Source organism: Propithecus coquereli, unplaced genomic scaffold (assembly GCF_000956105.1).
Source record: "Propithecus coquereli isolate 6110/MARCELLA unplaced genomic scaffold, Pcoq_1.0 Scaffold163, whole genome shotgun sequence".
In the NCBI taxonomy this organism is placed as follows: Eukaryota; Metazoa; Chordata; class Mammalia; order Primates; family Indriidae; genus Propithecus; species Propithecus coquereli.
Window position 1 is genome coordinate 3,569,595 of NW_012140858.1, and position 25,533 is coordinate 3,595,127.

The following is a 25,533-nucleotide window of genomic DNA, read 5'->3' on the forward strand; positions in this document are numbered from 1 at the left end:
GGCGGCGGCATTGTGCGCGCACCAGCAGCCCGGCCCGGGAGGAGCAGGACGCGCCGGGGCCGCCTCCTCCCGCACGGACCCATGAACCAGCCGGGCGGCGCGGCGGCTCCGCAGGTACGGCGGGGGGCCGGGGGCATGCACCGCGCGGGGGACCCCGGGGGGCCGGGGCCCGGGGCGCTGCGCCACTTCATTGCAAGATTTGCAAAATGCAAAGTGCCTGGGCTCGTTTGCGGGCTTTTTGTGGGCGCAAACGGAAGGGTCGGGGTCCGGAGAGCACCCCCACGGGCGCTGCGGGGTGTGAGGAGGGTGGGGGTGGCGAAGGGGTCTTTGGGGGCCCCCACCCAGCGCCCCCTCCAGCCCCGGGCTCGGACCGGAGCCCAGAAAACAAAGCGGCGAGAGAACAGAGCAGCCATTTCAGTTTGGACAATTCACATTTTGCAAAAATGCAACCCCTTCCAGCTCTCCCCCCTCCCCCCCAAATTTGCAATTTCCCCCTGACCCTGTCTGCGCTCAGGGTCCCCGATGACCCCCTGGGAGGTCTTTCCCTCCAGGCCCCCCATTTTTGCAACAGTCTTTTTTTTTTTAGGCCATATTTCCCTTTCTCAATTTTTTTTTTCTAATTTTTCTTCAAACGGTAGTTTTTTCCCATTAAAACGACGCCACCTAGAGGATACTATTTTGTAAATAAAAAAAGAAATTAAAATTGAAAAGAAATATTTTTTATTTCTTATTTTTTCAAAAGTTTGCACTACATGGCAGTGGAGGGGTTAGAGAATCTTTTTTTTTCTTTTTTCGGGTGAAAATTTTCACTTTGATCTTTCCAGAAGCATGGAGACAATTTTTATTTCTGAAGCCAAATCCAGATAATATGTAAATGAAAATTAAGCTGGATTTTGAATGAATTCAGTTCTTGAAGGGGAGAAAGCAAAAAACCTCCTAAAAGCAAAGTCAGTTTGGCTACCTAACTCATTTTAGTTAGAGAAAAAAACTAATTGGAATGAGGAAAGGAGGGAAATTGTGGAGTTTAGGGAAAACTGGGAGAATTGGCTTTATGAAGCAATTAGAAATTGTACTTCATTGTAATTTGGAACTTGTTTAGCTCAGCGGGCAAAAAAAGACTAATTTCACTATTTGGCAATATTTAAAGTTTTTCTATTTCCAAGAAGGAAGGATTTAAAAGAGAAAATAGACCTTAAAATGTTGGCTTTGGACACACCCAAAAATTGTAGTTTTTTTTTTTTAATTTTGCATTTACATTTTACTGCATTTAAATCCTAAGATTTCAAAGAAAACAGAAACTGGAAAAGTTAGAGTGAAATACTATCTTTATTTTTTCTGCATTTGTTGGGTTTTGTGTGGGTTTTTTTTTTTTTTGTTTTGATGGAATAATTAAGACTGTTTTCTGATTTTGTTTCCTGAAAGGTCTAGTCATTTCTTTTTTGTTGTTGTTTTACCTAGAAAATGTCAGGAACCTTTTTTGAGCAGTATTGAGTGGAAAAAATGTAAATTCATATATTATACAAATTGAGTAGCCCACAGATTTGTAGGAGAGACCGCCATTAAAATAAGATATGCATAATTAACATTATTATGAAAAAACTAACAGTGGATTCACAGAAGCTCATTTTTTATGACATGCAACTGAATCAATTGATGAAGACAAGGATTGAGGAATCCTTGATAAGGAAAATTTTCCCTTCTCTGTCTTCTTCTCTCTTCCAATTTGAAAATTTTATTATTTTTTAAAAAAATCCAGATTGGTTTCAGGCCTCTTTGATTGTGATGTGGGGTTGGTAGTTTATTAACATTTGGTATTTTTTAAAAATTTGATTATTTTTCAAAGGGGGAAAATCCATTACTCTTGATCATTTTGGGGGGGTTGTGACCAAAAGAAAAAAATGCACAAATTTTACTGACTTAACAAGAAAGAAAGATAAAAGAGAGAAGAGCAGAGAGAAGATGAAAATTCTGATTCTTTATCCATTTTCCTTGATGGAACAGTTACTTTGCTGAAGAAATGGGGTAAAATACCAACTCAGCTGATTCTAACAGTAAAATTTATTTTCCTTAAAGGAAAAAAAAATTAAAATACAAACAAAAGCCAAACCCAAAGGTACTTGCCTTTGGAATATGAAAGCATATGTACAAACAGTATTTCATGTGGAGTTTTTGGCCTGAAAATGAATCAAATGAAGGTGAAACAAAAAAGAAAAAAAATTTTTAAGAAAACAAATATTCACTGAATTGAAATTTGATAGATGAAAGAAAATAAGGTACCCACTCAAAGATGAAGGGTTATTTGTGATAAATTAGTATCTGATTGAACTTGCTGGGGATTTTAAGCCAAAAAAAATAAAGTTCTAATTTTTTTGTCCAGAAGGAATATATTGCTAGCATTTGCAGGGTGGGATCTCGGCGGGACCTTGGGTGGGGAGCTAATGGTGGGTCACTGAGGGCGAGAACCCGAAACTGTGTACCCCTTTCACCAGTCACTGGCTGGTCTTGGAAGAACTGGTGGCCCAGTCCATGGATTCCCAACCCTGTCTTGTGGAAATTTGGATTTCTAAGGGGATATTAATTCTGTGAAATATATTTGACAGTGGCAGAGGTTTGACATTTCCCATCATCGCCATTGCATTTGGGAGATTTTATTTTTTTAGTAACGAAATCCTTCAGGGCTGACTGGCCACATTCTGACATATTTGGAATGAGTTTTTTTTTTTTTTTTTTTTAAGTAGCATAATTAAAAAATTTTTTTTCTGTTGAATTATTTAGGCCGATGCCTAGGACGGTCAAGGAATTTATAATTTCCAAGGGGCTCTGGAGGCCTCATGAGGCAGAAGGCCTGAGTTTAGCAGTGCTGAAGGAGGGCTGGGCTGGACGGATGGGTAGGGTGGGTGGGGGTAGGGGAATCTGAGAAAAAGTCAGGGTTGTAGATAACAGGTTATTTCTGGTGCAAGGAATAAAAATATTGCAGCATGTCCCTTTGTGTGGCCTGGATCTCCTGACACACAACTGAGATTCCTTCATTCTATTCTGCTGAAATTTTGTTCTGTTGTCTATGGTTTAAAGGGAGCCCATGGCTAGAAGTTGAAAATCATTTCTGTTTTTATAGACCTGTTATTTTCTTTTCTAAAAATATTAGTGATTCTGATCATGTTTGTTGTAAAGGAAGTAGAGGTGCATGATGGTTTTGTTGGGGGCGGGGCCAGTTTTCTTTTGTTTCTATTGGTGTCTGTCTCTGGATTGAGATCTGACCTGGGCCTTGTCTCTCTCACCTCCTATCGTAGGTGGACGTGTGACCAGAAATGGATATATGAGCTAATTTTTATGAGTCTGTGTCTGTTCACCACACTCTCTTAGAATATTGGGCAAAATATCTGGCAAATTGGACTTGAGGGGTGGTAATTTGATGATGGGCTGAGTTATTTTGGTGAAAGATCATTTATACTCAGTTTCACAGTGGAGACTCTTATTAATGTTTTGCTTTTCTGCCTAAGGAGGTTTGTTTTTTTTTTTTTTCTTTTTCTAATAAGGTTTGAAATTTCAAGGGCCTGCTTTATAGCTTGACTTTGGACTAAGCTAGGAAAAAGGGTTTGCTTATACTTTCAGCCCTGCACAGAGGTGAACTTGAACAAGGCCTCTTGCTTTTGCAGAAGGAAGGCAACAAAGATGGCTGGTCAGTGTAAGGCTGACCTCTCCCTTGTCTTAGAAAATAAACAGCCAATGGCTTATTTCATTTGAGAAATGGAGTGTTAAAACTCCTCCAGTGTCAGATACAATTTTTTCCCCACTTTTGACTCAGCTCTTGGCATGCTGCTTCCTCTGACCTCAGAATCCTTACGTCTTCTCCTGGGTGGGTGATAAGAACTTCCTTGCTATGTTTCACTGGATGTATATAAGCTGGCTTTTCGTAGTCTTGAAATTTTGAATTTTTGTCCGTGTTCTCGTCATGTTTCGTGTCACTTGTGGCTCCTGTCTGATGATGTGAAGTGAAGTGGCTCTGTGGGTTATCCAGGAGCCTGAGCTCCCAAGGTCTTGCTGTGTGACCTTGGGCAAATCACTTTTTCCGTCAGAGCCTGAGTTTTTGTGTTTGTGAACTGAGCGCTTTGAATTAGATCAAGGATAGTAATAAATGGATTTCATCTCTAATTCTAACTCCAAGGGATTGGTTGTAGCTGCTTGGATCACCATATTGAGAGGGATTCTGAGGCCACCTGCAGACTCCGATATTTCTGGAGAGAGAGGGGTGCAGTTGTCAAATAGCAGCGCACCTCTTAGTTACCATTCCTGGGCTAGACCTCGAATCACGGTCCATTTAATGGGTTGTGAAATCAGTTTAGTTAATCGTAATCAGCATTCAAAAAAGACTAGAATAGAATATAGGGAACAAAAATAGCAGAGGCATAGCACAGAGTACAGGTAAGTCTCGTCTCATGAAACTTCTGTTTTATTTATATGTATGTGTATGATATGAAATATAGTTCCTCCTGTGGGTCGCGATCAAAGTGTTTGAAAGGAACTGGACTGGATGAGCCACCATGATGTGCCGCAAGTATACTGCACTTTATTGCTTATACTTTATTTTCTCACTTACTATCTCGGTTAACTTTTAGGTGAACCCTGTGGGATAGGTATCCTGTGCCACATGTTTTGGGTCTTGGTTGAGCCCCTGTCAAGGGCCACCCATGAAGAAGTCTCAGCTGCATGTGTGGTCAGGCACGTACCCCAGTACCCCAGCTTGTTGGTTTTGGATGAGACTGGAAGGGCAGGTGGAAGGGCAGATGCAAGTTCAAAGGCAGCATCTTTGCTAGGTCCTCTTGCTGGAGAGGAGATATAAAGTAATGTGGGATCTATGTCTTGGTGGGAGGAATAGCTGTTTACCTTTACTCTGGACTTTTGCTTCAAATTGCCAGAGAAATTTTCCTGGAGTTAGAAAGTCCGTGTTTGTACTATATTTAAGTTTTAGTCAGGCTCTGTCTGTATTTTTGGATGTATGCATGTCTTAAAAACTCCAGAATTACTGTCCTAGTCTCCTCATCTTTTAAATGTGTCAGACCAACACTGTTCGATAGAAATATAATTCAAGCCCCAAATATGAGCCACGAGTATAATTTTCAATTTTCCGGTAGTATGTTAAAAAAAAGTGAAAAGCAGGTGACATTGATTTTAATAATACCGAGTTTAACTCGGTATGTCCCTATTACTATCATTTTAACATGCCATCAACCCACTAATGTGACATTTTACATTCTTTTGAGAGGGGGCATTAAGTCTTTGAAATCTACGTGTATTTCATTCCTACAGTACATCTCAATTCTGACTAGCCACATTTCATGTGTTCAGTAGCCACATGTGGTTGGTAGCTACTGTATTGGACGTTGCAGGGCCAGACCAATGTTCCACCTAGTTGTCATTACTGGTTGGCCTCAGAAGATTAGTGACATCTTTCAAACGTCTTGGTTTTGTTGGTGGGACTTCCTACCTGAGACCTGCATTCCCTGAGGCATTTTGGCCTGTAGCGGAGATGAGTTCCGTCTGTATAGCCCCCTCCTGGCTAAAGTGGTCCACACTTACCTTTTATTTGTCCCTAAGCCATCTTCTGCCAAGGTTAGGCCAGGGCACTGTCATTAAAAATGACAGATGATGGTTAGAAACTCTGGGACGATGTGTCGCAGTCTGTGTGCTGTTCCAGTTGAGAAGTTTGAGTCTTGAAGTGTTGCCTGAAAGAAGGACGTAGATGCAGAAAGAGCAGGTGGCCAGGACCAGGGGTGGTGTCTAGGCGGGGGGAAGAGATTAGGGGAAGAAAGGGCCTGACAATGCACTCCCATTTTTGACTTGAAAACATGGAACCACCAAGAAGTTCCCCCAGGATTGGCCTTGGGTCAGATGTGTCATCTACTCCCAGTTGGCAAAATGGAAAGCTACATTTAAGGTCAGCCAGACCAGAGTTTGAAATCGACCTCATGGTGTGGTTAGGTTTGTGTGACTTTAGGAAAGTCACTTCTGATTTTGGAACCACAGCTTCTGCATTTGGGAAAAGTGGGTAGATCCTGACCTTGCTTTAGGATCAAGTGACATGTGGAGACTCCCAGCCAGGCCGGTGGCCGTAGGAGATGGTCAGGACGTGTGAGTTGACGCTCGACCCAGTGGCCAGAGGGTCTCCATTTGGAGAGATTGAGCCCCCTGACGACACTCGTGGTAGTTCTGGGAACCTGACGGCTTGTTTTAGTGGGCAGTGTTAGGCAGCTGCCGAAAATACACACTTTTTGGTTGTTACTTTAAAACAGACAGGGATGAGACTTTCTTGTCAAAGTGTTCTGGATGCTTTCATTCCAGGGATGCTCTAGCTCCTCTGAATGTTTCTGGATTTGTCTCTGAGCCCGTGGCAAAATCTTTAAAAGGGATAAATCTTAATCGTGGTGAACTGTGTACCTTTGAGTGTCTGCTCGTGCTGGGCCCCCTGCCTGTGGTGCCCTTCCCCCCGTTCATCTGCGCTCCCTGAGAAAGAGACCCTCCTGGAGACCAGCTACACTTCCTCTTCTGTGGAGCCCCCAACCGCCCTGGTACCACCCCCAGTAGAGTTCCTCCCTCCCTGCACCCGTGGTACTTCCCAAACACTGTGAACCTGCAGGTGAGAGTCAGTTGTTTGCATTTTTGTTTCTCCAACCAACATCTGAGTTCCTTGAGGGTAGAGATCATGGGTTATTCATTTTAGGGTCTGGCACAGAGCAGCAGCTCTGTAAATATTTGATGACTTAATTTGGTTTTTGGAAAGAGCTCAGATCATTCAGATTTGAGTCTACTGAAGGGAGGATGACCAATTGAGGTTTGGCCATTTGGTCAAAACTGGTGTTTTATTTGGGTGCCATCGGCACATTTTCTTATACTGGCTCTGAAGCCCATGGCTTCCTTGAATAGTAAGTCCAAGGGGGACCCTTAGATGGGGAAAGTGCTCCTTAGACTTTATGCGTCTTGGGGGATTTTTTTAAACGTTCTCTGATGCCTTTTACCCCTGCCCTCCTTACTCCTTTCGTATGAAGTATTTCTTTAGAGTGGGTAGGGCCGTGAACCATCCAGTTGCCTGACTGGCAGGTATGGTGTGTGGGCTCAGCATTTCTGGGGAGGTGGGGGGGGCCAGCAATGCCCTGTGTTTGTGCCAGGCGCTGCTCTTCTCAGCCAGGTGCCTAGGAATTGGACATCAGGGGTCTGTTTGCAGAACACCCAGGCACATAGGCTGTTTGCAGAACACCCAGGCACACAGGCCTCTTCAACTTGAAGTAGTTAAATGTGTGATTTGATGCTCAACCAGACCTGATCTTTGGTGGAATTCTGGTTTGCAAATGCCAAAGATTCAAGGAAAATGCATGGGAGAAAACAGAATATTCTGTTTATTTGCCTTATTTTTTTCTGCAATTTTTATAAAGGGCCGTCATTTCTAACACTTTATGGCCCAGTTCACTGAACACAGAATCCCAAGGTATGCCATATATCCTCAATGTTCACATTCCCACGTTTTCATATATCTGAAATTAGCATGTGCCTTGTAACAAATGTATTCTTTTAGTGAACTGTTTCTCCCTCTTATACTTTCTTCTCAAAAAGCTATTAAAAAAATCGATGGTGCGTCTATCAGTCTAAGGCATCTTAGAATTGAGGAAATAGGGTGCCGTGCTCCTGGTGGGGTGGATTGTGACTCTAGGGCATTCCAAACTCTGCTTTTTTACCATGCTATTCTCTGGGCTTGGCTTCTCCCCTTGTTCAGGGAGAGCAGGACTTTACTTTGGCAAGAAGCCTCTGGAACTGTGACTTAGCACCCCTTTCCTGCCATGTCTTTGGGTGGGTTTCATAATTTTGCTGTGGCCATCTCCTCTAAAAAGTGCAAGTAGCCACTGGGAGGGAGGTGAAGCCCTGTAAATGGGTGGCCCTTTCTGTACAGTCTATTCTGTAGGATGAGCTGTCCTACCAAGAGCAGACCACCAGTTTGGCGTTCCCAAGGGTAGAATGAGCAGATCAGTGATGTTGGAGGGGGCGAGGCTTGGCTCCCCTCTCTGCTCCACCACTTAATCATTTTGCGATCTTTGCAAAGAACTTCAGTTACCTGCACCTTACTTTCCTTATCTGTAAAGTGGGGATGACAATGCTACTGATGATGATGATGATGATCATGATCATGCAACATAGGGTTCTTGTAAAAGTTGTGCGCTATGTGAGAAAAAAGCTTTGTAAAGGGTAAACATCACTTGCAGCCTGTTATTTGTATATCATCCAGTCCATGGATGGTAGATAAGTAACATACTTGCTGCCATACCCCACTTCAAGCCTGTGGCAGACATCACTAATCAATCATGGCAGCCTTTTCCATTGAGTCTGGCCAGTGGCCTCTGAGTTCTTCTTAGTATGCTGCTACCCATCAGTTGGGTATAGCATGGCCAATTTTTCCTTCCTGATCCAGTCTCTCTCTCTCTCTCTCTCTCTCTCTCTCTCTCTCTCTCTCTCTCTCTCACTCTCTCCCTCTCACTCTCACTCACACAGAGAGAGAGAGAGAGAGAGAGAGAGAGAGAGAAAGAAAAAAAGAAACTGAGGCTTGGAGAGGGAAAGAAAGAAACTGGCTTGGGAAGGAAGGTGCAGTGATTTGCCCAAGATCTCAGGGAAGAGGCAGAGGTGGAAATAAAAGCCTCAGATTTCTTAACCCCTCAACAAATGCTCTTCCTGCTATATGCACATACACTGTGTCAAAAGGAATTAAAATTAATTTGGTCTTGAGAAATAGCGAGAGAATCTGACTCCTCCCTTCCTTGTTATAATTAGATACCCTTGGGGTTGTCATCAAAGCAGGGCTGGATGGATGACCTGCTTCTCTGCCTGGTCCCGAGGTGATCAGGTTTCAAAGGGGAGAAGCCTGTGGCTGGGGCGGGTGGGGCAGGTGGTGTCCCTGGCTCGCTCCTACAGTACAGATGACTTGGCAGAGGCAGGCCCTGGGGTTCCTGGACTATGCCGGCGGTTTGGGACAGGTTTGCTGTTTCCATGCGCTCAAAACCCCAGATGACTTCCTTAGTCCTCTTGCATCTTCATTTCAACATCTGGGAAATGGACTGGTAATAACCCTTTGTAGGAATGACGTGAGATAACATGTTTGAAAATGCTCTTTAAACTCTGAAGCCCTACAGGTGTTAATTTAATATGCATTAATTTTTATAACTAGTACTAATCACTGATGATTGGAGCCATGTTGGGTAAATTGTGTAAACTGAGAACCACAGCCTTATGAAGTGTTCGTGAGGTGAACAGGTCCCTTGTTGCATTTTATCTTTTTGTGGGGTCTTTTTTTTTTTTTAATTTTTAGAGACAGAGTCTCACTTCTCAAGGAGCTGGGACTACAGATGCACACCACCATGCCCAACTGATTTCTAGAAAAATTTTTTGTAGAGATGGGGTCTTGCTATGTTGCCCAGCCTGGTTTCAAATTCCTGGCCTCAAGCGATCCTCTTGCCTTGGCTCCCAAAGTGCTGGGATTACAGGCATGAGCCATGGTGCCTGGGCTGCCTTTGACAGGGTCTATGTGCTCCTGTCTGTGTGAGTCCCCAGCCTCCTCCTGTCTCAAACATGAATGTGGCCTGCCTAGCCCTGGAAGGCCCTGGGGTCTGGGACCCCTGGCACAGCCTCTGTTTGTTCATCTGTGAAATGGGAGGTCAGTCCATTTGTAAACCCTACTGGGCTTCCTGCAGGTGTCAAAAGAGTTAACGGACTGGAAATGCTTCATGAACAGCAAAGAACTGGAGAAACATGTTGGCGACAACTGCTTTCTTTTCTTAAAAAGGAAAGAAGGGAGGCCGAGGTGAGGATGGTATTGAGTCGACAGAAAAATGATATAAATATTTTGGCTGACAAAGCAGAATGAGGCTTTATATGTAAGCTAAAGAGAATAAATGGAATCAGGTGATGCTGGGCTCCCCAGTCTGCTGGAGAAAACACAGGGAAAAACTGCTTTCTAGTGAAGCGAGCCCTGTGTCGGGGGTCGGATCTTGGATTCCCAGGGGCTAGCCCTGGTGCTGGGTGGGGCGCAGGGAGGAACGAAAACTAGTATCTCCCCCGTGGGTGGAAACGGCTCCTGCAAAGTGGAGGAGGTCCAAGTGTCTCTCGGCAAGCCCCGGGCTGGCAGTTTGCTGGTAACATTCAAAGTCAGAAGCTGTTTTGGCTCTTACTGGATGTGTTACTGTCCAAGACAACGAGCCTGGGGAGCTGGCTGCTCTGCCTCTCAGCTTTGAGCCTGCGCCATACAAATTCCCACCTGTCTCAACATTTTTGTGGAAAATTGGGGGAGGAAGGCTGGGAATTTTTGTTGGGTGAAATTTTGCAGAGAATCTGTGTTTTGGTTTCTTTGGGGCTCAGAGTTTTATGAGGCAAGAGGATGTAAGTCAGGGCGCTTTGGCTACCCAAAGAGAAAGATGAAGACATTTTTGGGTGGTGGGAATTTTTATTTTTTTTATTTCATCAACTGGGAAAAATAAGTATACAAATTTAAGTGTGTTGATGTGGGTGTTTCTTATAATGTAGGCTGGAAAAAGAGCAGAAAGTGAAACTGATCTGAAATAAAACTGAAACTAGCCTGAAATGAGGCTTCAGGAAAGGGAAGAGTCCCTGGGGTGCTACTAGCTTTAGGTGGAATTTGTTGTGAGGCTGGTCTTCATTTTATCAGAGAGGTCTAGGGCTGGAAAGTTTCCTAGAGAGCATCTAAGCCTGTGCTGTCCTGTGCAAATTGGTATCCAGTAGCCACATGTGGCTTTTGAGCAGTTGAAATGTGGCTAGTCAATCCACATGGGATTTTAAAGACTTAGTAGGAAGAAAAGACCATAAAAGATCTCAGTAATAATTTTTTAATATTGATTACAAGTTGAAATGATATTTTGTATTTTGGGTTAAATAAGATATGTGACTAAAATTAATTTCGCTGGTTTCTTTTTACCTTTTTTAAGAAATATAATGCGGCTACTAGGAAATTTGAAATTACCTATGTGGTTCGTGTTATATTTCTGTTGGACAGTGCTGATCTCAGCTGATATGCTCCCTTTGTAGTTGAGGAAGTGAAACCCCAGAGAGCGAGAGTGGCTTGCTCATGGTCACACAGTGGTGAGTGATACCAGGTACCTGGACAGACTGCAGGACTCAGAGCCTGGCATGGGATGATGATGTCGTGGGGTCGGCATTAGCATAACGAGGTGGTTAAAACGGAGGAGATAATTGGAATTTATGAGCGAGAAGAGGGAGAAGGAGCAGTATTAGTAATTCAGGGGAAAAAAATTAAACTCTTTCTCGTTTTGTTTATCCATCCCCCTAAACATTAGTTGGACACTTTAGTAGAAAGTAGATCCAACAAGATGAGCAAAAGTAAAAGGTAACCTGACAGTTTCTCTGCCTGCCAAAAAATTCCAATGCCTGTTTAGTCTTTGGATTTGAACTGGGGTCTTTTTGAATCAGGGTGCAGTTCTGGGCTAATTTGGGCACAGAGACCCAGATCACATTGGGGGCTATGGATTTTGGGTCCTGGGGGAGGTGGAAATGATTTTTTTGCTAAGTTGTGTCTGTTCCTTGTAATGATTTGGGAAACAAGGCTTGTAGAAGATCCAGAGGGCATCAGTGGGCAGAGCTGGCGGGGTGGGAGGTCATCTAGCTTCCCTGACTTCATACCTGGTTCAGAGACCTGCTGGTGGGTGACTGGCCCAAGGGGGAAGTAGTCTCCAACTTTCCAGCCCGGGACTCCTGCTCTTAGTGTTTTGAAAGAATTTTGAACCACATGTTAGAAATTCAGCCTTATAAAGTTTTATTTTTTTAATTAGGGACTTTTCTGTCAAAAGGCTGAAGTTTAGCATTCTTATTTATCTCACTTTATTTTTGCAAAATGGAATTTTTCTTCCTTGAAGTATAATCATTGTGCATGTGCTGAGTGGTTATTATATGCCAGGCACTGAACTAAGCATTTGATATCTGTTGTCTCATTTAATATAATCACCCTGAAAAAGCAGGGAATATTTTTATTTTTTTATTTTTTTAATGTGGGGGAGTTGAGATTCAGAGGTGAAAGGAATTTCCCAAGGTTACACTGCTGGTAAGTGGCAGTTGGATCCGATTCAGGTGGGTAGCCCTTTGAGGTGTAAATTCTTACCATTCCCATTGTACAGTTGAGGAAGGCGCAGTAACTTGCCCAGAATGTGGAGTTGGTAATTGGGTTGGGACTTGAACCCAGGTGCTTTAGACACTGTTGCTCTTGGCTGTGGTGGGTTCCGAACGGTGGTGTGTAGGGAAGCCCATCTTCCCACTCACTCCGCGGGGCTTCAGGCCGGGACTCCCTGGCTTTTGTTCCCCAGCTCCCCGCGTGCCTCAGCGGACTAGCGGGTTGTGTGTTCCATGTGCACAAAGCCTTTAATACCACGTTTGAAAACAGTTGCAGAAGGTTTGCTGTAATTAATTACATTTGACATACTTGGAATCGGGGCCTCCCGGATTCAGAATGCAAATTTATGCCCAGACAGATGTAAGGTACGCTTGGAGCCAAGAGCTCTGGCATGTCCCAGCCAGGGCCTGTGGCGTCACTGGCTGCCCTGATGGGACAGTAACAGGCAGTGAGAGGTGGAGTCAAGACTCACCCTGGGGATGCCTGGAGCCCACAGGCTGTTGGAGGAGAAATAGACCTGGGATTCAGGACAGGAACCATGGTCTCCAGTCTTGGGGACACTCTTTACCCTCTTTGGGCCTCAGTGTCCCTGCTGTACAATAGGGACTTGGACTAGGTGGTCTCAGAAAGCATGTGCTGTTTGGTCAGGGGCAGCAGGAGGGCAGTTAGAGAATCAAAGCTTGGAGGGCTGGATGTTGGAAGAACGAACAGCTGAGACAAGAGAGGCCTGGCATAGCCTGTCCCAATGGAGGCCATTGGGACAGACAAGAGAGATGTGCAAGGGTGCAGGGTAAGGCCTGATACCCCGTACAGATGGGGCTGACTGCCAGGGCTCCCCACGTACAAGTGAACACCATCCTCTCACCCACACATGCTCACCTCGCTGTCTGTGTTAGGTATCTATTGCTATGTAATAAATCACCCCAAAGTGGCATAAAGCAGCAATAATCATTTATTGTCTCTCATGCTTTCTGGGGGTTGGGAATTTGGGAGTGGCTCAGTTGGTTGGTTCTGGCTCAGGGTCTTTTTGTGGTTGTGGTCATATGGTGGGGTCATCTTAAAGGGTTTTTCACGCTCATATTTGGTGCCAGAATTTTGAAGACTCAAACAGATGAGGGTCCTTGGATCTGTGTGTGTGTGTGTGTGTGTGTGTGTGTGTGTGTGTCTGTCTGTCTGTCCATCTGTCTCTCTCTCTCTCGCCTTCCTCCCCTTCCCCCTTCTCCCCCCACCCGATGTGTGGTCTCTTGAGCATGGAGGCTTCATACATAGCCAGACTTTTTAGGGCTCCAAAAGGCGCATGTGCCAAGACATAGAGCCAAGCAATGCAGCCTCACTTTTAATGACTTAGCCTCTGAAGTCACGCAGCATACCTCACCACATTCTGTTGACTGAAATGGTTATTATAAAAAGGTATGCCCCAGTTCAGAGGGAGGAACATCAACTCCACCTGTCTGTGGAGGACTGTCAACATCCCATTGAGCATGTAGGATGGGATATATATTGATGTGGCCATCTTTGGAAAATACAGGATGTCATACCTGTCCACCCATCTGTCCACCCATCAGCGTATGTGCTTAGCTATTCACCGATCCATCCATCTCCCTACCCACCCACTCCATCTTTCCACCCTTCAGACGTCTGTCTTTCTATGTGACTGTCTGTTCATCCATCTATCTCATTCAGTCACCCAACATGTTTTGAGCACCTACTATGTGCCAGGTACAGCTAGGTGCTTTCAATAATGAGCTCGAAGGGAAAATGAGACTAATATTTATTGAGAACCTGCTCAATGTTAGTCTCTGCAACCTCATATCAACTCCATGACATAGAATTATTATCATCTCTATTTTAAAGGGAGGAAACCAAAGCACAAATAAGCTAAACGTCCAAGGTCATTGAGCAAACTAGTTTCACTTGAATTGAGGACTGTCCGACCACACTATCCCAGGCTGCCTTCGCAGAAGACACAGGCTCTATTCTGGTTTCTGAGTGTGAAATGTCTCACCAAGAGTTCGTTCCCTGCTTCTATTTTTTTTTTTCCAAAGTGAAAATAGGTTTATTTTTTTCTCCTGAGTATAAAAATAACACGTTCGTTACAAAAACATTCAAGCAGTACAGAAAAATATGAAAATTATTCTTTAAAAAAATCACCTGAAATGCTAAGATAACCACTGTTTACATTTTGATAAACATTATTGAAATCATTTCTACATATTTAAATATATATGATTATAATTTTGCACAGACAGGATTATATTCTAATGCTGTTTTGTAGCCTTTTTTTCTTTTTAAACTCGTAGATACCTTTCATCATCAGTGAATATAGATCTTCATCATTATTTTACTGGCTACATTGTATTTCCACTGTATGTGTGTCCCCAAATTCAGTGTGCTGTTAGATTTTGGTTATTTTTGATTTTTCATTGTTGTAATCCACCCTGTGAGAAATATCTTTTTACACACCATTTCTCACTTGTATGGGCACAGTAGATTTACATTTACATGTAGACAGAACTTGCCAAGTCGAGACCGCCCGTTTTACACAACTTGGCCATCACCTTGTGTTGCCAATATTTTTAGTCTTTGGCCTGATTGCAAGCTGATGAGGTCACATATATGTTGGTATATTTTTATTAACTACTTGCATTTCTTCTTTTGTGAATTGCCTTCAGCCTTTTTGCCCATTCTTCTCTTAGAGTGTTTATCCTTTCCTTTACATTTTTTTAAAAAGTTATTTGAATTTTAGAGATTTTGACTTTGCATTTTAAGTTTCCAATTTTTCTTCTAGACCTTTTTTTAACCTAGTTAATGTTATTTAGTGGCGGTGGTGGTTAAATGTTTACCTTTTAAAAAATATTTATATTTTTGTGTTTTGTGTTTTTTGTATGTGTCATATTTAAAAAGACTTCCCATATTAAGAATTTATAGTGCAAAGACATCCTACAGAATGGCAGAAAATATTTGCAAATCATATGTATCTGGTAAGGGGTTAATACCCAGAGTGTATAAAGAACTACTACAAATCAAAAAGCGAAATAACTCCATTTAAAAATGGGCAAAGGACTTGAATAGACGTTTCTTCAAAGAAATATACAAATGGTCAATAAGCATATGAAGAGGTGACCAACATCACCAATCATTAGAGGAGTGCAATTCAAAACCATAGTGAGATGTCACCTCACCACCCATTCTTATGGCCACTATTTTAAAAAAGAAGAAAATAAATATTGGTGAGGATGCAGAGAGATTGGAACCCTTTGTGCTGTTGGTGTAGCTGCTATTGAGAATAGTATGGTGGTTGCTCAAAAAAGTACACATAGAATTATCATATGATCCAGCAGTACCACTTCTGGGTATGTGTCTGAAAGACTTCAAAGCAAGATCTCAAAAAGATATTTGTACACCCACATTTACTGCACATTTATTCACGACACCCAAAGGTGGAATCAACTGAAATGTTTTATCTGCAGATGGATGGATAAACAAAATACGGTATGTACATACAGTGGAACATTCAACCTTAAAAAAGAAGGAAATCGTGTCATATTCTGCAACATGGATGAACCTTGCGGACATTATGCTGAGTGAGATAACCAGTCACAAAAAACACATGCTGTGGGATTCCACTCCTGCAAGATCCTGAAGTCAGACTCAGAAACGGAAAGTAAAAGGGAGATTGCCAGGGCCTGGGGCACAGGGGAATGGGAAGTTGTTTAATGGGTATAGAGTTTCAGTTTCATAAAACGAAGAAGGCTTAGAGATCTGTTGCACAACAATATGAATACAGTTGTCCCTTGGTGTCTGTGGGGGATTAGTTCGAGGACCCCTTACAGATACCAGAATACATGATGCTCAAGTCCCTTGTATAAAATGGTATAGCATTTGCTTATGATCTACACACATCCTCCTGTATACTTTACATCATCTCTAGATTACTCATGGTTCCTAATACAATTTAAATGCTATGTAAATAATTGTTATACTGTATTGTTTAGGGAATAATGACAAGGAAAAAAGTCTGTACATGTTCAGTACTGATGTAGCCATTCATTTTTTTTTTTTCCCCAATATTTTTAATCTGTGGTTGGTGGAATCCATGGATGCAGAACCCGTGGATAACAGAGGTCCAATTGTGCACTTAACACTACTGGATTATACGTTTAAATATGGTTAGGATGGTAAAAATGTTAAACATTTGCATAACTTAACAAATCAACGATTTGTCTTCTAGGAACGTACACACAAGAAATACTTATGCTTGTATACTGTTTGATATGTGCATAAGTGCTCATTGTAGATAGAATTGTTTGTATATAATATGAAATACCTGGAAACAAGCAAAAAAAGAATTAATAAAATTATTCATCCTTATTTCTTCTATTACTTTATATAGGTTTTGTTGTCTTATATGTTTTCTTATATTTATATGATTTATCCGTCTGGATTATATTTGGTTTAAAGGAGGGTTGTAGGGATCAGGCTCAGTTTTTTCCCAGATCATGAGCTACTTGGCTATAATACCAATAATCGAATGATCCATCTTTTCCTTTCTGGTTTGAAATGCCATCTATATATTATATTAAACTTCCATATTCTTAGGGCTATTTCTGGATTCTCTGTTGTGTTGTGTTGATGTACAGGTATCACAGTTTTAGTTTGATCACTTTAAAATCAATGTTAACATTAGAATCATGTCTTAAGAACAGGCTTATGAAATAGCAAATATTGCCTGTGGTGCTCACTAAGTTGGGGCAGCTTTCTGGTGGGCTCCTTCCCTGGGCAGACTCACCTTGTTACCCAGACTGGCATCAGTGCCATTATAGATAAGGAAACTGAGGTTCAATGAGGTTAGGTAACTTGCCGTAGGAAGTAGCAGAGCAGAAATTGGAGTCTAGGTCTGTCCAACCCTAAAGCCTGTGGAGTTCCTTTTACAACGCATCAGATCTTACGGATACGTGGCTATCTTTCCCTAGGGACCATATAGTGCCTGTCACAAAGTGGTGCTAGTACACGCTTATTGAGTTGGATGAGACACAATAGTTATGGCTTATCTCCCTGGCTGTAGTTAGGTGCAAGCTAATATTTGTTTTAATAAGTTAATTTTTAAACAATTAATCTCATAATATTACAGAGAAATCAGAAAATAAGGAAACAAAAAGATACCCCCAAATAAATTTCAGACCCCTTATATTCATCGTTAAAATTTTGGTGCATTTCCTTCTAGTTATTTTATAAGCATATTTTTATTATTTAAATCATAATGTTTAAAATTTTGCTCCTGCCTATTCCTTTCCTTTCTTTTCTGTTTAGCTGCTTTGTCTTCCTAATAGTCATTTTTTAAGACTACATCATATTCACAGGAGAAAATGAACAGAGTTTATTTAACTCATATTCTATGTTGGACATTTAGATTGGTTCTCATTTTTCATTTTTATAAAATTACACTAATGAACAGCTTGTGTATATAAAATATTTTGAATATTTTAAAATCATCTCTTATTTTTTTTTTTTTTTTTGAGACAGAGTCTCACTCTGTTGCCCTGGCTAGAGTGAGTGCCGTGGCATCAGCCTAGCTCACAGCAACCTCAAACTCCTGGGCTCAAGTGATCCTACTGCCTCAGCCTCCCGAGTAGCTGGGACTACAGGCACACGAGCCACTATGCCCAGCTGATTTTTTTTTTCTGTATATTTTTAGCTGTCCGATTAATTTCTTTCTATTTTTAGTAGAGACGGGGTCTCGCTCTTGCTCAGGCTGGTCTCGAACTCCCGCCCACCTCGGCCTCCCAGAGTGCTAGGATTACAGGCGTGAGCTACCGCACCTGGCCAAAAATCATCTCTTTTTGATATATTTCCCAAAGAAGAGATTGCTGGGTCAGGGGTACATAATAGTTTAACACATTCCCATATAGCCTGACCCTTTGCTGGTAGTTATTGGTACTAGGCTTTGGGAACCTTTGTTGATTTGGAGAAGAATACAGTAAATTCTTTACAAAATGTTTTTTGATTTTATTATTGTGAAAGGAGTTCATGTTCAATGAGGAAAACTTAGAGTATATATGCAAGAAAATTAAAGACCCATAATTCCACACCTCCAAGATGATCTCTGTTAATTTCATGTCTATCTTTGTATTATTTATTTATACGAATAGTAATTTTTTGGTAAATTATTTTAATCTCATTTTATTAGCCAGACTTCTCTAATAGCTCGTTTTCTGCATTTATGCAGACAGTTTGTTTTTGGATGATTATTCCTGTCTTTCAAGATTTTAGACACTTTCTGAATTTATCTGTCCACCTGACCGGCCATTATGTATTTGTGCCAGCTATGGGCAACAACCCTTAATAGGTGCCAAACTGCTGAATCAATATGAATTCTGTTCACAGCCATCTATAATGTGCTGTAGAAAGTTCAGTGCTCTCAGACTGGTTGCCAAGGATGGTGGAGGGAAAGATGAGTCCTGGTAAAGGGAATCCAGGCAGCTTCTTGGAGGACATGGCATTTGCGCTTGGCTTTATATTTGTGATTGTAATTATATAAAATTTATAGATCGACTTGGGTAGGAAGGACAGGATTACGTTTTTCTGCCCAGTAACACGGTCTGTTTCTGTATTTATCCATGCTCTTTTATATGATTCATAGTAAAGTTTTGTAGTTTTCTGTACAAGTTTTTGAATTTATTTTTAAGTGTATTCCTAGATATTTTATTTTTTCTACTGCAATTGTGAATGGGATCATTTCCCTCATTGTATATTTTACATAATTAATGTGGGTACATAGAAAAACTATTGGGTTTTATGTGGTTGTTTTGTTAGTGGATAACTTAATATCTTCTTAGTTCCAATAATTTCTCATGGTTTTTAGGTAGGTGGTAATATATGCAAATACGATTCATTTTCCTTCTTTTAAAATTTTGCCTTTTTTTTCTCTTATGTTATGCGTTGGCTAGTCCTTCTAGGATGGTTTGATTAATAGCGGGGATAACAAGTATTCTTGTATTGTCTTATTATTTTATTGGGAAGGATTCTAGCATTTTGTAATCAAGTATGGTATTTTATTTTGGTTTCAGAAATATATATTTTTTGTCACTAAGTAAGCATCCTTCTGAGTTGCTAAGAGATTTTTATTTTTTTAATTTTGTCGAGATGGCGGTGAGTGATACGATATAGGAGTGATTTTCAGTTTTCTGCATTTGAGTTTTTCTTTTGCAATGGAGTGTAAATCCTTCCCCTCTTCCATTATAAAGCTAGTTAGTAATAAGAGGGGAAAAAGAATGATGAATTTTTAACAAGTGCCTTTTCATTGTGTACCCAGATGGCCATATGGTTTTCTTCCTTTGATCTGCTGATGTGATGAATTATATTAATAGATTTCCTAATATTAAACTATCTTGGAAGGAACCCATTTTGTTCATGGTGTTTTATTCTCTTAATACATCCTGAGTCCAATTTGCAGAGTTCTGTGTCTATATTCATTAGCGAGATTGCCCTGCAGTTTTATTTTTGGCGTGGTATTTTTGTCATTTTTTAATGGGGGTTATGCTAGCATAGTGGGATTGTAAATTGGCAAGCTCTCCAACGTTTCCAATGATCTGGAACGTGGAGGATAAATACATTTCAAATTATGTACTTACTGGTAGTAGCTGCTGAGATTGCTGTGTTGAGAAGGATTCTGAGGCCTTGTCATGTGTAAACAATTTAGTGTTTTGTAAGAGTATAGGAAATGAGGGTTTAAGTATGCAGACCAGATGTTTATTTGTAGTGCCTGCCTGGAATGATTTCTATTACATGGGTATTATCTATCTTTTGAAAGTTTAAAATAACTTGATGTTAGAACTCTTTATCTTGTTAGGTTTTTGGAGATAATTATTTTCTACTGTAATCCTATCTTCAAGAACTTTTGGCTTTTGCTCTTCTTGAGACATTTTTAACTATTTACATTTTCTCAGAAATTTATTTTATCAAGAATTTGAATTGTATTTGCATAGAACAGAATGTTATTTTCTAAAATGTCTTCTGTATGGTTAATCTAATTTTTTGTAGTTGTATTTTTCTTTATTTCTTGGTTGAATGACTAATATCTAGGGCTATTTTATTGTTTTTAATTGTTTCATTATTTCCCCCTTACTTTTTAGTTATTTGTCGATTCTAACTACTTAAAATACTTCCAAATTATTATACTTTTATATTAAATAAATCCACCCTTCTGCTTTCTTTAGATTTTTAAAAATTCTTGAAGACTTAGTTCTTTCTTCATTTTTTCTGTTTAGTAATAAAAGTGCTTAATCAATGAGTTTTCCTCTGAGTACATCTTTGGTCACATCTATAAGCCTAGCTGTGAAGTATTCTTGTTATTTTCTCCCCTAAATATTCTATAGTTTTAGTTTTAATATTCTCTTTAGCCTAAAGATTACTGAAAAGTATAATTTGAATTTCTGTGTGATTCCCTTTTTTATATGTATTTATTTTTACTTATTTTTAGTTTATTCTATTGTGACAAATTGTTGCCAATAATAGCTTTGCTTTTCGTAATTTATTGAAGTTTTTGGGTTCTTTTTAAATATTGTGAAATTTTTAATTCACTTGCAAAAGAAGTAATTTCTGTTTTTAGGGTTTATTGTTTGCTGGGTACACTTATATCTCAATTTCATATATCATTAGCTTTATAAATTATATTTTTCAAATTCCCCATAGAGCTTTAGTTATATTATTAAGTTTTTCTGTTTATTATTTAAAGAAATTGAGAGTCTGTCAATGTCTTCCAATAATATATTGGAATAATATTTCTTTTGATTTTACCTTCTGCTTTATATATTTTATTGCTGGGTCATTTAACAGTAATATACCCGCCTGCTACATTTTATTATGGGTTGTACTCTTAATCTGTGAAGAAAGGCCCTCTTTGACCTGTTTTATGCTTTCTACTTTCAGTTCTGGTTTTTCTAATTTTTATAGTGCATTTCCTGCTTTCACCTTTAATTCTAGTGATCTTTATAAGGCACTTCCTGCTTTCTTTGTTGGAATTTACCTGGTATAGTTTTACATATTTATTTTACTTTTTACCTTTTATGTACTTAAAAAAAATAGCTACCGTATATTTCTTTTGGATAGCATGTCGTTTTTTATTTTTAAAAGCTCTGAGTCTGAGATTCTGTGTTTTTTAATATGGCACTTACTCCTATTTATATTTGTTATAATAATGTGTTTTGTTACTTCTTTCACCTAATTATATAGTTTTTTTCCCTAAGTACTTGTATAACTAAGAAGATACTTTTGATTCCTTCTCACGTGAATGGCAGCTGGTATGAATATAGCATTTTGGGTTATATATTTTTTTCCTCAGGGCTCTATAGATGTTCTCTAGTCTTATGTTGTTAATATTGTAGAAGATAATTCAGAGGCCACATGGTATTTTACTTTTGTGCTTGACTCTCCACACCTCCCCTCAACCTTCCTGAATGCCTGTGTCGTTGCTTTTTCACCCTTGAAATTCAAAGGTTATTCCAGGTTATATCTATATTTTGGTGTCTTGATTAGTTTGCTAGGTACATGGTATGTACTTTCGGTCTGTAGATTTCACTCTTAATAATAGGAAAATTTTTGTTCCTTTTGTTCCCTTGGCCTCATCTCTTTTTCGAATGGCAGTTATCCATGTATATCCATATACCCCTCTTGTTTGCTTTCCATAATTATCTCTTCTTTTGGTTATTTTAGTCTCTTTACATTTTCTCCTTTGAGTTTTATCAGTGCTTCTCGGGCTGATCCTTTCTTGGTTTTCTGCACAGACAGTTCTGCTGTGTGCTGCTTCTGACACTAGTTTTACTTCTGGAAAATGTTATTGGATTCCTTGCACTCTCTTCTTATTCCTTGAGGTTCCCTTTCTGTTTCACTCTGTTCTTGTTGTCTTTAATTCTTTTGAGCACACAAAGTAGAGTGTGCCTAAAATTTATTTCAATTTCCTAGAGTAAAACTGTGCTTTGTGTGTTCTTCTCTGAACCTTGAGTGGGATGCTTATCTCCTGTTTTTGTCACCCCATTTTGTCTCCCCCTATTTCTTTCATTTATTTGCTCAGAATAAGGAAGGTCATGTTTGGTCTGGTGTGTGTTCTAAAATGCTGGCAGTAGCTGCTTCCTCGGGTCTCAAGTGGACAGAGCAGGGCTAGGTGTTACATGTTAGAGACAGATCCGTTATCCAGCAGCCCAGGGTGGATGGGGTGGACTGGGATGGTGGCTATCTCAATATGGGGTCCCTGCATTTGGCTTGGTGAAGCCATGCCAGGGAGCGCAGAGTGGTCTATGCCCAGCTTGTTTCCTGGTAGGGGTGGTGGCGATGGGGAGGGTGGTTTGAAAGCCCTCACTGGAAGTAGCTTAGGTGCTACAGAGGGGATCCCTGCAGGTCCTGTCCACCCCCACCCCAATTTTGGTTTTCATCTTACTAAACCTGCCTTGGGGTCTCAATCAGGTGGCTGTGAGGTGGACTCTCATGCTACCTTTTGATTTGTCTGCACTTCCCTAATATCTAGCAGAAATTCCTCGGTAGGTGGCTTGTGCATAACTCTTCTAGATCTTAGGACACCCCCCCCCTTTTATTTCTAGTTTTTAATTATGGTAAAATGCACATATTATAAAATTTACCATCTTAACCATTTTTAAGTATACAGTTCAGTAGTGTTAAGTACATTCACATTGTTGTACTACCCATCTCCAGAACTCTAGTATTGATTTATTTAAATTTTTTTTGTTTTGTCTTTTTTCATTTTATAAACAGAACTCTTTTCATCATTCCAGACTGAAAGTCCATAACCATTAAAGAGCTCCTCATTCTGTCCCCCGCCACCCCAGGCCCTGGCAGCCCCCATTCTATTCTGTCTCTATGACTTGGGCTGCTGTCTAGGTACCTCATATTGGTGGAATCAGAGAATATTTGTCCTTCTGTGACAGGCTTATTTTACTCAGCAGTATGCCCCAAGGTTGATCTGTGTTGTAGCATATGACAAGATTTTCTTCCTGTTTAAAGGCTGAATAGTATTCTATTCTATGTGCATACCACATTTGTTTATCCATTCGTGTGTAGGTGGACATTTCAGTTACGTCTACCTTTTGGCTATTGTAAACAATGCTGTTATGCACATGGAGTATGAATAGCTCTTCAAGACTCTACTTTCAATTCTTTTGGGACATATACCTGGAAATGGAATTGTTGGATTATATGATAGTTCTATGTTTAATTTTTTGACAAACTGCCATTTTAAAATGCAATTAACCCTGACACTATGCATAGTAGTCTCATGATTACTTCGAATGGGTGGTACAGGGATTGTTTCTTCCATTTTACAGATGAGGAAACTGAGGCACAGGGAGGACAAGTGACTTCTCTGAGGTGAGGCAGCAAGGGAGTGGCAGAGTGGAGGCTGGAACCCAGGCGGCTGCCTCCTGGCACCATCCTCTCCCTCTTCTCCTGGAGATCCTTTGTTCTGCTTGGGGGGGCTAAGCTTTGTCTCCAGGTCTCTCCAGGGCAGAATCACTCCTTTTCCTCAAGGTCCATTCTTCCTTTCATTCCCATTCTCTGTCACCCTTCCGGCAGCCCTCAAGCTCTCTTGCTTCTTTGGGCCTCAGTTTCTCCGTCTTTAAAGTGGGCGTCTCCTGCCCTCCACTGCTATCCAGGCAGCTGTTGCTGTAGCCCTTCTCTTCCCAGACTCGCCGGCCCGGTGCTTTGCCAGACACTTGCAGGGAGCTGTTCTTGCGGCTGAGCTAGCATCTGCTTCCCCATCTGGTCTCAACTTTTTTCTTAATTACCCACTGAATTGGCTCTAACAAAACGCTGACAACTTGAATGAGACATTAGCTGATACTTCAGCGCCCGTGCCAGGGCCTCACGGGCTTTTCCGGGACATGACAAACCGGGGCCCAGCAAAAGCCGTTGTTCCCTGGCCGGAGTCCCCATTCTGGCTAAGTGGCACGCTCCAGCCAAGGTACAGGGTTATCACGGGGTCTTGTAGCTCATAAATGCCACCTCTTAGTGGCCGAACCCAGGCTTTAAGGCTTCCTAAGTGTCCTTGTGGCTGGGCCCCAAACCTGGAAGTAAGTTTTGTCCTCTCTCCCTGGGTCCCTAATCGTCCAAGTCTTTTATTCCAAGTGCCTGTTCTCCAGGCTATTTCTGTTTTGTTTCTTTGTGTTTTTCACCGGTCTTGAAGCAGTGGGACTAAGCGTGCCGCAGTGGGAAGAACATCGGGCGAGGCATTCTTGGCCTTTTTGGGCCTGTTTTTGCATCCACACAAAGGGGTCTGATACGGCGTAATCCAGGCTGTCATTCTAACTTTCTGTGACTCAGAGATGGAAAGGCAAGCCTTGCGTTTTCTCGTCCAAGTAGGGTAAGAAGAGGCAGAGGCTGCCTAGGTGGGGGTGAGGAGCATCAGGCTCTGGATTCAAATGTTGCTTCTGCTCCTTCCTCTCTGTGTGACCCTGGGCAAGTTGCTGAACCTGTCTGTGTCTGTTTCCTCTTTGTAAACTGGGGGGAGAAGTGTGTATGTGTGTCAGAAAACCCCATAAGAGAGTTAGTTATGAAGATTAAGTGAGTTGACACATGTAAACACCTGACACACTGCAAGAACTCATATGTTACCTGGGATTTTTTCCCTCCTTTTTTAAGCTCATGTGTAGCAGGTTAGTTATGCTCAGTTTAGGGTGTGTAGCTGGCTTTGGCTCGTACACAGTCCTTTCTTGCTTTATTTAGTTTTTTTCCTTGAGACAGGGTCTCACTAGTCACCTGAGTTAGAATGCAGTGATACCATCATAGTTCACTGCAACCTCGAACTCCTGGGCTCAAGTGATCCTCCTGCCTCAGCCTCCTGAGTAGTTGGGACTATAGGTGCGCCCCACCACACCTGGCTCATTTTTCTCTTTTCTCGTAGAGACGGGGTATTGCTCTTGCTCAGGCTGGTCTTGAACGCCTGGCCTCAAGTGATTCTCCTGCCTCGGCCTCCCAAAGTGCTAGGATTACAGGTGTGAGCCACTATGCCTGGCCTTTATTTAGTTTTTATCCCTATTTTCTCCATCTGCTTCATTCCTCCCCTATCTCCAAGCCATTCATGCTAATGTATTTAACATATATCTTTTTGTTTGTATGGGTTCTTAGAAATGTGTACTGTTGTTTTGTGTGCATGCTTTAAACACTCACATGAATGGTGTAGTATTTAGATCTCATTCTGTTTCTCACTTTTGCCCCTCAGCTCTAAAAGTTTTTGAGATCCATCCACATTACTTGCAGCCGCTGGGTGAAGCTACCACATTTTACCTGTCCACCTCTGAGCATTTTTATAAACGTTCAGTATTCCATTGTAAGGAACTGCCTACCCCCAGTTTATG

At 41.2% G+C, this 25,533-nt stretch overlaps 1 protein-coding gene across 3 annotated transcripts in view; it reads left to right on the forward strand.

Moving 5' to 3' along the window:
- Nucleotides 1–6: 6 nt before the first annotated feature.
- ZNF618 (zinc finger protein 618) overlaps nt 7–25,533 on the forward strand; it is a 163,782-nt gene continuing 138,255 nt past the window's right edge. For 2 of the 3 annotated variants that reach the window (XM_012641147.1, XM_012641148.1), the window contains exon 1: nt 39–114. In XM_012641147.1, coding sequence (XP_012496601.1) covers nt 82–114 — 33 coding nt within the window. In that variant the 5' untranslated portion in view covers nt 39–81. Of the gene's footprint in view, nt 115–25,533 lie in introns of all 3 variants that reach the window. The other variant, XM_012641146.1, reaches the window with a different exon arrangement.